At 25.2% G+C, this 17,882-nt stretch overlaps 2 protein-coding genes across 2 annotated transcripts; one reads left to right on the top strand and one right to left on the bottom strand.

Moving 5' to 3' along the window:
- Positions 1-1,468: 1,468 nt before the first annotated feature.
- LOC128954627 (probable serine carboxypeptidase CPVL) lies at positions 1,469-2,774 on the bottom strand. Its single transcript, XM_054300230.1, has 3 exons — positions 2,270-2,774; positions 1,764-2,096; positions 1,469-1,680 (listed from the first exon to the last, which is right to left on the bottom strand). The coding sequence occupies exons 1-3, from the start codon at positions 2,772-2,774 to the stop codon at positions 1,469-1,471; spliced, it is 1,050 nt and encodes a 349-aa protein (XP_054156205.1).
- A 1,561-nt stretch (positions 2,775-4,335) lies between these two features.
- On the top strand, positions 4,336-5,738 carry LOC128954539 (26S proteasome non-ATPase regulatory subunit 10-like). The gene is made up of 7 exons (XM_054300127.1): positions 4,336-4,482; positions 4,563-4,688; positions 4,775-4,981; positions 5,105-5,118; positions 5,223-5,318; positions 5,429-5,510; positions 5,599-5,738. The coding sequence occupies exons 1-7, from the start codon at positions 4,477-4,479 to the stop codon at positions 5,695-5,697; spliced, it is 630 nt and encodes a 209-aa protein (XP_054156102.1). The 5' UTR covers positions 4,336-4,476; the 3' UTR covers positions 5,698-5,738.
- The last annotated feature ends 12,144 nt before the right edge of the window (positions 5,739-17,882 follow it).

Raw genomic sequence — 17,882 nt, 5'->3', positions numbered from 1 at the left:
TCAATATCATTTATCCAATTAGATTCTTTATATTCCTTTGGGTTGCTCCAGATTTCTTTCCAGTAATTTTCTATTTCATCTATTTGTGGTGTATTGTTAATATTGCTTGAATTTATTTTATTTTGATTTCTATAGAACATTTTTTCGTTATTATAGAACATTGTATTTTGTTTTCGTCTTTCGCTTTGTTGTTTATATCTTCTAATTCTTTGTGATAGTGCTTGAACTGTTTGTTTTAATGTGTCGTTGTAATTTCGGATTATGGATTCAAATTCAGGTTTTCCAGGTTTTGTCTGTAATGATCGGTATATATCTTTTAATGATTGGTTAAGTCTTTTTGATTTGTTTCCATTTAACACTTGCGTTATTCTTCCTATTACTTGTCTTTTCCCTTCTATACGTGTCTCTATTCGCTTTTGCCATTTAGGTATTATATTTTCTTGATTTAGTTTTGTAGTTGACATGTGTTGTATTTTGTAGCCTAAGAGTCTCGATACTGCTACTGCTGCACAGTATGTTATTGTATTAATTGTGCTCAACGACATGTTATCTTCGATGTAATCTTTAAGTATATCATTAATTGTTATTATTGTAGATCTTGTTTTTACGCCACTTTTTATTTTTGGTAACTTAGGTCTGAGTTCTATTTCAAAGTCTTTATATTGTTCTAAAGAAGTTTTTAGTTCATTTTCTGCTGTTATTCTCTTTATTTCATCATTTGTATTGATTCTGTTATCTGTTGTTGTAGGTGTCTCTTCCATTTCTGGCACTACTTCTACTGTGGTATTTAATTCAGTTGTTTCATTTAATGATAGTTCATGTGCCACTTGCTGTTTGATTTCTTGTAATTCTATTGGGGATATTTTATTATTCTTTGCTAAGAATCGCCGCTGGTCTGCAATCCTTTGTTCCGTTACATTTAGTTCTGGATATTTCTGTTTGAATGCTAAGTAAATTTGGTTTCTGTAATCAGTCATATTTGTTTCGAGTCGAGTTGATCTGTAGTATTCGCGCATTATCAAGGTATTCATCTCATGTGTCCATTTCATGCGCTTTTGCGATTTTTCAACCAAATTGGTCAGTTGTCGCTGAGAACCAGCTTGAACTGAAACATTTTGGAGGTTAGTCTGATTTTGTTGACTAGTCTGCGGTCGCATTACATCACAGCTTTGCCCGCATAGCACATCACTGCGTGGGATATGATGCATACTTAACGAACTGCAGTCAATGCCTACCTGCTGAACGCGGGATTTATTTGAGAGGGTACCTCCCGAACACCCCCCGTTATTCCTTCGACTACGTGTAATCATAATTATATATATATTTGTTTTTGGCCTTTTTACGGGGTCCCAGTCCCTAGAATAAGCTCAACACTAACATGTGTCTATTGCTTATTATGTAAAAAATACATAAATTTGTATATTGTTATAATTTTAATAATTAATTATTTTATATTATAAATTAGAAGTTAGTGTTCAAACGGCAGAGATTTAACAAATCTAATGGCCATATCCTGTGTAGCCCTGGGCTGGTCTGCCAGTGAAACGTGACCGGCATTACGTACGATAACGTGAGTAAAATTACCGAAACTTTTTGCATAACCGGCTATTTGTGTATCGTTTGTATTGACTCTCCAAATGTTTCGTTTGGCTTTATTGTAATCGTTATAATATTTCCAATCTATTTAAATACAATAATTGTTGTTAATTTAAAAAATAGTATAATTAGTTTTTTTTGTTTGTTTAATAACAAACTATAATTACTTTGATTCATTAGTAATCCATTGGTAGACTCGACGCCAACAATAATATCAAAATTACCGGTAAATAACAATACTTTGTATCCGTTGTCTATGATTGCCGTCAAATTTGGTTCAGCCGATCGGCTAATATCTTCAAACATATACTCTAAAACTACAGGACTCGACATATTATAGACAACATTACCGACATRTATAGCACTGCGAACCGACGGTTGGGCCAAATATTGGTCAATATATACYGTAGACGCAAATAAATTACCCGAATCTTCAATATTGTATAACATTTGATAATTGGTTGCATTGGTTAGATAACTGGGATTTCTTGCTGATATCACTAAAAAAATAAATAAATAAAATTAAATATTGATTACTGTATTATTTTTTAATAAAATTTTTTCATATGTTTTATTTATAAATAATCTAAAATGAAAATAATATTTTAATTTCTAAATTTGAATAAATAGTATTGACATAAAAAATAAATGAAATTTCATTATATATATATACCTAACTCTTCAAATATTTCCGATGCTTTGCGATAAGCCTTTAATTTTATTAATGTTTTTAAATTTTGTTGCAATCGTTGAACTTCTTTGGCCTCATTTTYATCGATTAATCCTAAACTCAACAGTGTTTGATCATATGCTGCCTGAGTGTTGGGATCAGTCATACCGTTGCCAACGAGTATGCCTTTGAAATTGAGTTTAGAAATTTCAGACATTTGTATTAAGTAGTGACCAAATGATGGCACATATTTTCCCGCATAAGACATTCCACCTAAATATAAATCATTGCTCCGGTAGTCATCAAATACAGTGTAAAATTGTTGTAGAAATTCATATAAATTTTTAGCAATAGTCAACTGATCTGTTGAATAGCCATCGGGATTATCTGTATAACTAAATCCTGTTCCCACGGGATTATCCACATATATAATCGAAAAMTCTTGATTCAATGCAAATGGATTTATTGTGACATTTAATTTATCATTTATATTAAATGATCCGAACATAAACATTGACATTATTGATGAKGTACCCGGTCCACCCTCGGTATATACCAATACCGGTGCAGTTTTGGGATTTTTCTTTATTTTTTTTAAATATATAAATTATATGATAATTATTATTAGATATCTAATAGCTTGTAATAACTTACAAAAGCGGGTATAAACCAGAAAAACGTATTACTATTGTATTTCTCGTCGACGGTTATAAACCCAGTATATGACTMAACATTGGKTGCATTGGGCAGTGCTGTCACCCGACTCAGTGATCGGGCCTTTGCTATGTCACCCGATTTRATATATGGTGTCAATTGTAAATGTTTTTCACAATATAGTTTGGAAACATATATAGAAAATAGTAATACGGTATAAATTTTTGCTAAAATCATTTTAATTTCTAGTAATWTAATAAGTTTCAWCAGTTTAATTGAACTTAATTAAAAAAAATATTTATTTTATAATAAATTATATATTTTATATTTACTTGAATTTTATTTTATACTCTATTGTTTCATATTATTAGATATTAAATAGAGTAGAGTTTATATTTAATTAYGATAAGATAATTGTATATTTATGTATATAATGTACTCAATCATCAATGTATTAATTAATTAATYTAATTATGTTTTATATATTTAATTTTAATCATTATTACCTAATAATTTGTTTATATTGTTATTTAAAAAAAAATATTATTTTTATTATAAATAATTTTTGAAATTGAAAATTTTAATGATTATTTTAAAAATAATTTTTTTATTACAATTATATTTATGTTATAATTTTTTTTATTGCATATAAAAAAATAAGATAAGGACTTTAATTGTATCAATATTTTGAAATATATTGCTATTTTTTGATAATAATAATAATACTCAAATAATTAATAACTTATTATTAATAATACTGTATTGTTTTTTATTTTATAGATATTGTCTATTGCATATTAATAGTTGTAATAAATTTTATATTTTATCCAAACGTTTATATTATATATATATATATTGATAAAYGTAAATATATTTTTTAAAATAACAGTTAGTTATATAATCAGTAATTTTTACAAATAGTTTGTAGTAGTTGTTGATGTTTTATCAATAACTTAAATATTTTAAACACCAATTTTTTTGTGAATATATTGATCAAAATAAAATTTTTAAAAAATAAATTCTATTWATTTCAATTATCTAACTAAATATACATTTTTAATTTTAAAAAAATTAATTTTGATTACAGTGTTATTTATTATRATTTTRTCTATAATTAGAGAGAGAGAGAGAGARAGARAGARAGAGAGAGAGAGAGAGAGAGAGAGAGAGAGAGAGAGAGAGAGAGAGAGAGAGAGAGAGAGAGAGAGAGAGAGAGAGAGAGAGAGAGAGAGAGAGAGAGAGAGAGAGAGAGAGAGAGAGTTAATAAAAGTTTTATAAAACAAAACAAAATAAAATTAATATATAATTTTAAAATTGACGCCAAATATGCTGATATGTGTTAGTATGACAACCAATACATTATACAGTATTATAATATTATGTTTGCATTGTATTTGTATTACAATAATATAATACAACAACTGTTTGTATTTAAAGCAATGAATTGCAAGTTTTGACCAAAAAATATAAATTATTGAAAAGTTTTTATCCGAAGACACATCACATCCCAAACCCATTAAGACATCACCCGATAGATACAGACAGACAACAACAAAATGACGGTAAATATCATATCATCTGATGGTTTATCACAACAACAACTGATCTCTTGATTTGTTTTTGAATAAATAAAAAATTTTAGACCAAATCATCGAAAGCCGGTAACTCTACCGATAGATCGCCAATTCATTGGGCGGCCAGCGATGGTAACAAAGAATTGGTCCGCAAACTGATTGCCGACGGCGCCGATATTGATGCTACCGATGAGGTGACCAATAATTATTACCGTCTAATWGAATCTTTTTTTAAAAATTACCGATTTTTATGTGTTTTATCGGACACACACACACACAGATGGGTTGGACACCGTTGATGATTGCCTGTTCCGCCGGTCACTACGATATTGTCCAGACACTGGTCGAACATAAAGCCGATATCAATGCTGTCAACAGTACCGGCCAGTCGGCCCTACATTACGCCGCCTCTAAGGACCGATTGGATATCGCAAAGTATTTGATTGACAGCGGATGTCATATCAATCTAAGAGATAAACTCAATCAGGTATTCATTTTCAGACACAGAATAGTCATTGCCATCAAATAGTAAACCATTGTTTTGTTTTGTTTAGTCATTTGATTTAATTTCTTATTTGTTTTATTTATTTTTTTCTGTTGTTTAAATTAGACACCACTTCATAGGTTTGTTTGTTTGTTTGTGATCTTTATTATCCAGATTTRTRTATATTATATGAAGATATTAGATATTAATAGCCAAATCTGCTGTGAATTTTTTTTTTCAATAGATCCGCTTCAAGAGGTTTTCATAAGATTGTCGATCTTCTGTTAGGTCATCGGGACATCCAATTGAATCCGCAGGACGTTGTCGGCAATACACCGCTGTAAGTGTCTAATCGTATCTTAATCTAAGACACACTTACTTTTAATTGTTATTATTATTCAATTGATTTATAATAAATATACCGAAACTCTTAATATCGGTATAAAAAAGACATCTGTCCTGTGAAGAGGAGCGCATAGAAGTGGCCAAAACATTGATAAAAATCGGTGCTTTGACTGACATCCAGAATAAGGTATAGATTTTTTTTTGATTTGATTTTAATATATTTGATAACAAAAAAAACTAATTGTATGTTAAATGTCTGTTAAAAACAAAAACAGGAAAAAAAGTTTGCTTTCGATCTCTGTATTAACGATTCAGTGAAGCGATCGCTCATTAATTATGCTAAAGAATGTCAACAAACTTCAAAAACTTCTTAACTCTCTCTCTCTCTCTCTCTCTCTCTCTCTCTCTCTCTCTCTCTCTCTCTCTCTCTCTCTTATCGATCACTCATCGGTTCCAAACAATTAACTCTGAAAGCAATTTGAATGTTAATTAACTGTTTTTTATTTTATTTAAAAAACATTAAATATATTTTTTAATTTATTTATATATCATTATATGATTTATATATAAATAAATTATAATTTTATGAAAATTGTTTGTAATGCGAGTGTTTTTTTTCTTTAAAAAATATTTATTTTTTATATAAATACCTTTACTTTTTTTTGCAATAATAATTATATTTGTGTGTAAATTATCATCGATATTACCGGTACCCTTAACTATCATTATCAACATTATTATTATTATTTTGTTTAAATAAAAACAAAAATGATTTTTCAAGTTTAAAAACTAATAATCATAGGTAATAGCATTTATTATTTTATTTTTTTTATTATTATATTTTATTAAATCGTGTATAGATAGGGAATTCAAAATATAATCGATTAAACCATTACTATATTAATGTAATTATTAAACAATMTCTCTCTCTCTCTCTCTCTCTCTCTCTCTCTCTCTCTCTCTCTCTCTCTCTCTCTCTCTCTCTCTCTCTCTCTCTCTCTCTCTCTCTCTCTCTCTCTCTCTCTCTCTCTCTCTCTCTCTCTCTCTCTCTCTCTCTCTCTCTCTCTCTCTCTCTCTCTCTCTCTCTCTCTCTCTCTCTCTCTCTCTCTCTCTCTCTCTCTCTCTCTCTCTCTCTCTCTCTCTCTCTCTCTCTCTCTCTCTCTCTCTCTCTCTCTCTCTCTGATAGAATTCATGACATTTAATTTGATTGAATATTTTTCATACTTTAATTGACAATAACTTTATTTATTATTATTTAATAATAAAAAATAATACAACAAATCATTAGTCAAAAAATTTTATATTTTACACAATATATATTCATATATCCCACAAATTATAATAAACAATCTTTTAATAATAATAATAATAATAAAAATTATTACTAAATTTATTATTACATACAATTACAATATAATGATAATAATAAATAAAAAAATTTATAAAAAAAAGATTTAAAAAATAACACAAAAAACAACAACATATTCACAATATATATATATATAATAATTATATAATCAAAGCGTGAGTCTATATATTTTTTTTATATAATAAAATAAAAATAATAATGTATTAAAAAAAATATAATAATAAAAAACACTGAATTAATGACTGATTATTAAAAAATATTATTATTATTATTATTATATTAGTTATTATTATCGGCGTTTGGCTGCGGTTTGCCTTTCAAAGAGGAGGTCCGGCGTCTCTCTTGTCTGGACTCGTATTTTGAGATTTTTTGTTTGGCGAGTTTCAAGAGCTGTTCCGATGTGAACAGCTTTTGGGTTAAATCATTGATCCGGTCTTTCATTAGATTCAGATCCGATTCGTGACTTCTTTCCATTTCAATGACTTTTTTCGTTAGCCTTTCGTAGGCGATCTCCAAGAAATCATAGTTACTTTGAGCCTCTTTTAGYTCAGCRTTCAATAGTCTGATTGTCTGAAGATCTTTGTTTAGTTGTCTAATCGTTTGATTAGCTGATGATTGACTACCATTTGTTGGTGTTGTTTCACTACTACTACTACAAGTACTACTACTACCACTACTACTACTAATAATATTATTTTGATTAATAATATGATTAATATGATTATTGTGATTATTATAGTTGATATGATTACTACTACCATTACAACTAATATTATTAGTCTTATTGTTAATAGCAGTAGTAGTAGTATTATTATTAAAATTATTATTTAAATTACAATTATTATTGACAATCAATTTCTTATCATTGTTGACTACCGCAAGACTACTACCATTAGATAGGCTACCATTACTTAGACAATGATTATGATTATTATGATTATTATTATTAAGATTATCGCTAATTGAGATAATCTTAATCTTGCCGTCGATACCATTCTCATAGCTTTTTGACTTAACAATATTATTATCGTTTAGTTGATCCTTGTTTTTGATAGTCTTTCTCAATTGAATCAGCTCCTGRCGACAGCAGACCAGCTCATGGGTTAACTGTGAGGCCTGTTCGCTGATATCTTGTAGTTCAGCTATAGATGCCTTCAATTTATTGACATCGGTTAGGGAGGCGTTGCGCCGGTTTTTATCCAATTTCAAGTCGTTTGACTCCAATTTACAGGTGTTTATCCATTCAATGGTCTATAAAACAAATGGTTGACAGATAGAGAGGAAAAAATATATATTTTTATTTTATATACTGTATATATATATATTTTTAAACGAAAAAATCAAACATATATATATGATATATATAATCAAGGAGTGAAAATATGAGTAAATTCAGTGAAGCATTTATATACGATAGATATATACAATAGATTTATATATATATATAATATGATATATCGTTAAAACCATAATAACTTATACAGTAGTTTACAATAGTATTATACAGTATATATAGAAAAAAATAATAGCATTAGAAAAGCCAATCATTAGTATTATAGTAGTAAAGAATAATAGTTTATTTAAAATAAAAACTCAATAAAACAAAAAAAACTAAAATACATTTATAAGTACTGTAAGTGTTGTTGTTGTTGTGTAACACCTATTATAAGCCAAATATATCATTAGTTATGCAAAGAGATATCCATAATATACTGTATATTATTATTATTATTGGTATATCAGATGATATATTGGAAATAACAAMAAAAAAAACTACTAATAATAGTTGTCTTCACTAACAACAGACATATCTAAAACAAATGTGTATTTCTTGTAAAATACTAAACATTATTATTATTATTATTATTATTATAACTAAAGACTCACAAGAAGTGAATATAAATTAGCAAAAGAAGAATAAGAAGTTGAAGAATATAAATAATAAGAAGAAGTTTAGTATAAAAAAAATTGTATCAAAAAATATAAGTCATATTAATTGCTTCTTCAGGTTTGACGACCTCTTTGTCTATACTATACTATCATATATATTAAAGTACTGTAKATTTTTCGRCTTTTATTTAATATATATATATATATTATATGATATTTAACATAACATAACATTTAGTATCAATATTTGTACAAATGTTTTAATGTTTTTTTTAATAATATAAAAAATAGGCGTATCTCTCAAATTGACTTCAATTTGTATTATTATTATTATTATTATATAATATCTGTATAATAAAAAAATAATATAATAGGACTAAAGCTATTATAAYGACAAGAAAAAATAAAATATTTTTAATACAATATACTGTAATATCATTAAAATATTAAACTGAAAAAAACATATTATGATGACATTTGATGGTAAAGCAATTGTATATACTGTACAATATATATATACTGTACTTGTATTAGTACTAAATGTCTAAATTATATATAAGTTTATCATCATATATGGTATGATAGGTTACAAAAATAGACATAACATATACAACTTGTATATATTAAATAATACAACTATTGGGGGGGCGGGGGTAGTCATTAGAAATATACTGTATATCTATATTTATATATACAGTATAATATATATATCTAACTTACAAATTGTCTATTTTTATATTATTTATTTATTTATTGAAAAAAAATAAAATATTTTTGTCGTCAGTAAAGTTGGAGTCAAAAACAGTAATAAATCAATTTTGGATATAATTTTCCACAAAAAAAAATTTTTTTGGTGTATTTTTTCTCCAAATAGTTTTATTTAATGTAAATGTAAAATATTTATTTGAGCCCCTAAACAACAACAACAACTCCCCATCAACTCAACTAACCAGGTTTATTGACTGATCAATAAAATAAAATAACAACAAACAAACAAAAAAACCTGGAAATGGATGTCAAACTGACTATCAGGTATATCATACCAACCATACCCTTATATATATACCCCTAATATAATGGCTTTTACATACAAATGGACAGACAGCTAGAGCTAGATATCAATAATTTAAATCACTGTTCAAACTTTACACACACACTGTGTGTGTGTGTGTGTGTGTGTGTGTGTGTGCACCGGTATATTCACACAATAATAATAATTTTTTTAAAAATTATATAACTTTTTTTTTATTAATAACTAAAAAAAAGTTATATACAGTATTAGCATTTGATGAAAGATATGTATTGTGTGTTTGTGTCTTTAAAAAAATTTGTTTTTATTTTTTGAAATTATTATTTATTTATTTTTTTCATTTTGAAAAGTAGTACTGAATTTTTTTTTCATCGGAACAACTTTGTCACGAAAAATCATAGTTTAAATAAATTGAATGAAAGGAGTGGGGGTATGGTATGACATGACATACCGGTGCGCTCCTCATGTCTATATGTCTATATATATTATATTTATGAGTACAGGGATAACATGTGAACACAACATATATATAAATTTATAAGTAGTTTTGCATGTATTGAGTCTATAGTACAGTAAAATGAAAACACTTCCTAATACTCCCTTAAGAATTGGATGTAAAAATCAATTGATATGAATGTATGAATGAATGAATGAAATAAAGAGAGAGAGAGAGAGAGAGAGAGAGAGAGAGAGAGAGAGAGAGAGAGAGAGARAGAGAGAGAGAGATCCCATAAATACAATATAATATATAACCTGTTTTTTTAGTTACATTTGTTATGCTATGCGTTAAACTGCAAACAGAGTCCAAATTATTTTTATATATAAAAAGATTTTCATAAATATTTCGGTTTGCAGTTTACACTTAAATAGTATTAACTATTATTTTATTATATACTGTATATACCTTTGATGTACAGGTATTATGTGATCTCAATAGTGTTAAACATTAATAGTTACACCGCTTATATATATACTGTATACAGTATAACCTGACAAACAAATCGCAGGTATTATTTTTTTCTGATGGCTTTTCAATAGGCATTTAATATAGTATTAATACAGTATATAAACTATTAAATATCTACTAAAAAAATTATGTGCTATAATAAAATACAACACACTGTATTAACTTGAATGTCATAACAAAATATACCCATTTGATTGAGGATTAAAAGTTAAAGATTAGGCAAATAATAGTAATGATTATCATCATCAACAACAACAACAAAACTTTTAAAAAATATTTTGAACTATAATAAACTTTATTTTTTGAAAAGTTTTTTTGAATTAACAAAAATAGTTTGAATTATAAATTTATTGCCGAAACCACCCGATAATTATGTGAATCCTCCACACATTTACATAAATATAAATAATAATAATAATAATATTAATTCATTTATAATTAACCGACAAAGACATATATTATATATATATATATATTAAATTTAATATTATTATATGTGATATAATATATAATATAAATATTAGGTTAGAAAACAATCTCTAATTATTTTTTTTGTGGTTTAATATATCTATGAAAATCATCTCTTTTTGTATAAATACTGTATATATATATAAACATAAACTAAATTATTGCACAAATTTTAAGGTTTTTATTTAATTTATTTAGTAAGTGATGACTTTATATGGCAGCAGAAAATGTTTTTTTTTTTATAAAAAATAAGTTCAAAAAAACTATTAACGCAATTTGTGTGATGAATATTGAGTATAATTAAACTTTTTGAGCATTTTTTTGTTATTTATTTATATTTGTTGTAAAGTCATCGTAGAAACAATTTTTTTTATATTAAAGGGCAACAGAAAAAATATTGGTTACAAAAAATAATCATTTTTTAATATTAAAAAAACATACATATATTACACACACACACATAGAGTGTATATACTGGTATCTATATATATATAGATAATAATAAAAAATACTGTATAATATACAGGTAAAATACAGGTATGCACTTTATATATACAGTATATATACGATAATAAGTGCACAATAATCGACTGTAAATAGACTGTGCACTCAATACATAATTTTTATGATTTGAGATGAGAGAGAAGTTTTTAACATTTAAATCCACTAAACATTATTTTTTATAATAATAATAATAATAATAATAATAATATTAAATATCATATATAATGTATTACTATATATATATATATTATACAAATACTACATATTATACTGTAGTAACCAATTGTTTCAACAACAAAAAAAAATAATAATAAAGAAATTGGGTTTTTTTGGGGAATGAATGAATGAATAAGTGATTAAAACAATATATATTTTAAATAATAATAATAATAATATATGAATAGTATTGTATATAATAAATATATTTATAGAAAGATGAGACTCAAGTTTTTTTTCAAAGATTTTAGTTTTAAAAGCAATAAATTATTAATAATTTGTTAATTTTTTGTTTGTTTGTTTGAATTAAATAGCTAACAATGAGCACATAGAGTCATAGACATATACTAGACAACAAACACATAGGCATAGGTACACACACACACACAGAGCACAGGTAGGGTATAGATGATAATGATTTTAGGAGGTCATACCTTAGCTTTTCCGAGGGCATCGGCCGAATGGACTTCACGGGTTCGGAAACAGTTCTGGCATTTTGTCTGAACAAAAATATTTGGCGAAAACTTACGACAGTATGCCTTCAATGTAGTCATTGTTTTTTGATTTTTTGTTTTAATTATTATTATTATTATTACAGTATTTTTATTTTTTGATGTTCAACACGTTGTCTGCATTTTGTCTCAAAAAAAATTTTTTTATATAGTTTTTTGTGGATATTTTTTGTGTATGTTTTGATTTTTACGTTCAATTTTTGTTTCTCTCTCTTTCTTTATACACAAAAAAAATTAAAGTCCTGTGTTTTGTTTTGTTGGTTGAGTTTACCTTTTTATGGATCTTTTGTACATAACTTTTACAGACCTTTTTTTTCTCTCTCTTTTTTTAATATAATTGCTTTAAATGTATGTCTGAGAGCCAAGAAAAAAGGTATGCGAAGAACGAGAGAGAGAGAGAGAGAGAGAGAGAGAGAGAGAGAGAGAGAGAGAGAGATTCTGGCGTTCACTTTGTTAAGCACAGGTACACTACAAGTGCTACTCACTCAACACACACACACACTATAAGCCTTAAGGCAAATGTGAGGCCGGAGAGGGTATGTATGTGTTATTTCTTCTTCTTATTATTCTTCTGGTCGACACACGGAGTGATCCTAACCAGTGATGGCAGCGATGGTAATGATTGCAATGGGATAGCAATGGGGTATAGATAGGGATGTCAGGGATGCCAACCAATTGACTGTTCACTCACACAATCGGCGATAAAAAAAACTGTTGCACTTTGTGTGTGTGTATGTGTCTGTTATCTCACTTATTACTGTAATTTATAATTCAATGGACTTTTCACAAAAAAATAATAAACAAATAATAATGATATTATTATTATTATTCAATATGATTAGAGATTATTATTATTATTATAGTCACTATCAATATCTCTATAATAAAAATTTTTTTGTACTTTTAGTTTTAAAACCAGGAGTGATATGTGATTGTGTGTGTTGTTGGGCTTATCTATCTATCTATCACTGTATATAAAAGTATATCGCATGAGTTCACACTCTATGATATATCTAAAACAGTTCCGACTATTTTTTTATATTGTTGGTTACATATAAATATATTATATAACAAACAATACTAATAATAATAATAATAGTGTAGTTATCATTCAGCTATCATAACATATGTTTAAACAGTGTGTTTGCCATTTAAATACATTCACTATATTTTTGTTGTTGTTGTTTGTTATCAGCATTTGAAAAGCCGCTATAGTTTAATAAATATATATATATATATTATTTTACGTAACGATAATAATCACACAATCAAAAAATAAAAATGATAACAAATATATATATATATATATATATATATATATATATATATATATATATATTTAGTAATTCACGGAGACGTTAGTTTTCAGAGATATTTTTGAAGATTTTTTTTTTTGAAGACTTTCACTCATCTCTCTCTTTCTTTAAGTTATATATATATATATATTTTAAACACACATATAATATACTGTAATTTTTTTCATAAAAAAGAAAGTTTCATTTGGTAGACTCCTTAAGTGGAAAACAATTTTTTTAACCAAAAAATATTTCAAGGACTTCTTCCACCAATACTACTACTCCCTGAGCTTTATTATATATGTCGGGACCCACGATATACAGTATATTTGGTACGGTATGTACGGTATAATAAGTTATTGAGTGGTTCACCATAGGATGTGCGATGCAATCTTCAAAAATAGTACTGTACTGTAGTATTCAGACACATAACACATAAATAATTTACAGTATATTTATATCACATATATATATATATAAAATATTTCATCAAATATTTGGGCGAAAAAAATGTTTGCTGTTTAGTAGTAGTAGTAGTAGTTTTTTTTCGGGCACAATATTTTATTGGTTATCCAAAATAAAATCAAATCAAATCAAAAAAAAAATATCATAAATTCACAGTTTATTTATTATTATTATTTTAATCGCCAAAAATCCCATTAATACCGGCGCTGCAGCAGAAAAACTATCATCTGTTGGAAAGGTGTCAAACAAATATATATATATTGAATATACTGTATATATATAATATAACTTTTTACATAATATTGAATGATATATACTATGATACTTGCAATTCATGCAAATTATAAATCAATTGGCAATTAGTTTGGGCGCTCACCTGACTATCACTTATTTCAAAATAATATTTATTATTATTTTTTCGTTGAATTAGTGTTTAAGTTTTTTTTGGGAAGAGTTGAACGATCTCTCAATATATATATATAATATATTTGCTGTTAAAACTTAGTTCACGACTAATAATAATAATAATACAAAACTGTTGCAAAACAAACTTTTTTATATATATAAGTATAATATAATATACAGTATATGTATATATAAATAAACTTTCATATGATTTAGTAAATCAAATCAGTTGAACAACTTATCGATTGATTTTTGCGTTTCACATCATTAAACAAAATTTTTATTATTATTATTATTTATTTTTTTCAAAAACAACACTTAAATATAGATTTAGTTTATTTTCGTTGTTGTTGTTGTTTATGTCGATAATAACTTTCATTACACATTAGTTTTATAAGGAAAAAACAATTTTATTTTTTAATTTATAAAAACATTAGTATATACCGGTATAAACACTTAAATATATTTATTTTTTAAAATCTATTTAATACTTATATAATCATATAAACACTGATAAAAAAAGTTTTTTTCTTGTATTTGAAAATTAAATCAAATAAACAAAACAAAATATTATTATTATTATAATAAAAGCAAAACAACACAAATTAAATTAATTCAATGGTTTATTAATTTGCTTAAATACATACTAAAACACACACACATATAGTAGTAATTTTGTTTGTTTTTTTAGCAATATATGAATTATTAATTGAGGGATAATAATTGACATATAATAACGATAATAATAATGATAAAAAAAACATAAACAATATTATTATTGGAAAGAGAGGTTTGAATAAATAGTAGTTTGAAATAAAAGCTTAAAGTTTGTTAAGCAAAAAAAGTTATAACAAGTTTTATCTCTCTCTCTCTCTTTTTCTTCAATACATTCATATAGTTTATAAGCAATTCATGTATTTCTATATATATATATATATATATATATATTATATAATATTTATTAAATTTTTATATATATTTTCATACATATGTTGTGTGAACCACACTATCCGTGGCATCACATATGCGGCAACAAAACAGGACTCACACACACATACACACACACTAACTGTTGTCAGTCTCACTCTTTGACTGTAATCCCTGCCTTCACGGAGAAACGCCTACATCTCTGTGAGGCCACACCACAGGCCAACCACTCCAGAGACCGACATCTCGTTTCTCAAGAACTTAATTCTACCGCTTATTTCAAAAATAATATCACTGTTCAGTACCAAGACTTTAGAGTCTAAAGTTTAGACACAAACACTCACTCACTCACACACACACACACACACACACACACACACACACACACACACATATATATATACATACATACATACATACATACATACACACTCACACACACTCACACACACATATACATAAACAAAATATTTATATATTAAAAATATGTTTTAAAATAATTCAAATATTTTTTTGTTGAGTGTTAAATACAAAAATATATATATTTATATAATTAAAATTATGTAAAAATATTATTAAAAAATTTTATGTTATATTTTTTCCATTAAAAACCCTAAAATGTTAATTAACTTGAAAATAATATATTTATTTGTTTATTTATTTATAGTTGACTTTAACGAGTTTTTTCTATAAAAACACATAATTTTTATAATTATTTTAATAATAATAATAGTCTTATAATGTTATGCAAAGTGTCAAAAAAGTTATTAATTTTTTTATAGTAAAACACAGAGAGAGAGAGAGAGAGAGAGAGAGAGAGAGAGAGAGAGAGAGAGAGAGAGAGAGAGAGAGAGAGAGATTATATGGTTTTAAAAACACATTAATTTACAGGTATTTAAAATCTTTATAGAAAACATTTATAAAAGTTCAATGACAAATATTTTAATTATAATTTAATTTAATTAATTAATTGTTGCATAACTTTCTCAGTGTATTATTTTGTGTGTCTATTAATTATTTAACAAAATGCTTTTCACAAGTAATAATAATAATAATAATTACTTAAACGCCACTTAAATAACTTAATAACATTTAAAACCCATAGTAAAAATTTTTATTTAGTAAAAAATTATTTAGTAATTTTGACCAAAAAAAACATTTAGTTGTTTTACTACTTTTAATGGTATTTTAAAAATTTTTGTTAAATAGTCTTTTAAAGCAATTGTATTTGAAATTATCTTTAAATCATAGAGACTTTATAAATCATTAATTCATATGAATTAAATTTTCATAAAAATATCAGTAATTAGTTTATTATTATTATTATTATTTAAAATATACATCATTGTTTTTTTTTTAAAAATCCCCGATAAAAAATATATTACAAGTTTATCTCATTATCTCAATAAAATCATAAATGATATAAAGTTTTATTTAATGCAAATATTATTATTATTTTTTTTTTGTTTAAACAATATTGTTTATTATACTCAAACAATTTATATTACTTAACTAATTGTTGGCCTAAACACTTGGGTGGTATTATCTTTTGAAAAAAATAATATATAAATTTATATTATAAAATATTTAATTTATACTTGTATTATATACTGTATATATAGTTGATAACAATCTACTGTATATATTTGCTAAAAATATTTTCAGCTAAGTTTTAGTAATATAATATATAATTTTCATAATTTGTTATTAATTTATTGAAAACTATTTTTTTAATGTAAGAAAATAAATTACACATTATTTTAGTTGAATTAATAAATTATAATTTATGCAGTCAATATAATTTTTTTTAAATGTAAAATTTTAAAATTTAACAAAAAAAAATCAATGTTAATAAATTTAAATTAAATTCAATGGTACTCAATTCATTTTATTATTATTAAAAATAATAATCAGATAATAAACAGTTTATCTAAACATTTTTATTGTATTTTTATAGTATATTGAAAGTAAAATTCATATTTAAAATTTGTATGATTTTAAAATGATAAGTATAACACTGAAAAATATTAATTTTTTTTTTTAAATAAAAATTGTTTGACAATTATCTAATAACAAATATTGTTAAACTGTTAAATTTAAACATTTAAAACTAACAGAAAATTATTAAACAAAAAAACAAACAAATAAATCAAGTTTTAGATTTTAAAGTAAGTATCAAAAAAAAAAATTTTTTTATCAATACTATCTCTACATAAATATTATTTATTAACTGTATATGCATAGTAAATCTCATTCACAAAAAAAAATTTAATGGTTGATTATATACGCTTAAATATATTAATATAAATTATATATATATATATATATAATTTTTAATTTTTATAAAGTTATTATTATTATTCAAAATAGCCAATTGTTTTAAAACATATTAGCAGGTACAGTAAAAAATACATAATAATTAAATAGGTCATATATATATACAAACATAACATAACTAAATGGTAAAATTTTTGTATACAGTTTCTTTATATGTAAGTTGTTTGTATAAGT

The sequence above is a fragment of the Oppia nitens genome, unplaced genomic scaffold (assembly GCF_028296485.1).
Source record: "Oppia nitens isolate AA-2021 unplaced genomic scaffold, nextdenovo-longstitch-racon4-pilon3 scaffold28_pilon_pilon_pilon, whole genome shotgun sequence".
Taxonomy (NCBI): domain Eukaryota; kingdom Metazoa; phylum Arthropoda; class Arachnida; order Sarcoptiformes; family Oppiidae; genus Oppia; species Oppia nitens.
This window is presented reverse-complemented; position numbering and strand designations above follow the sequence as displayed.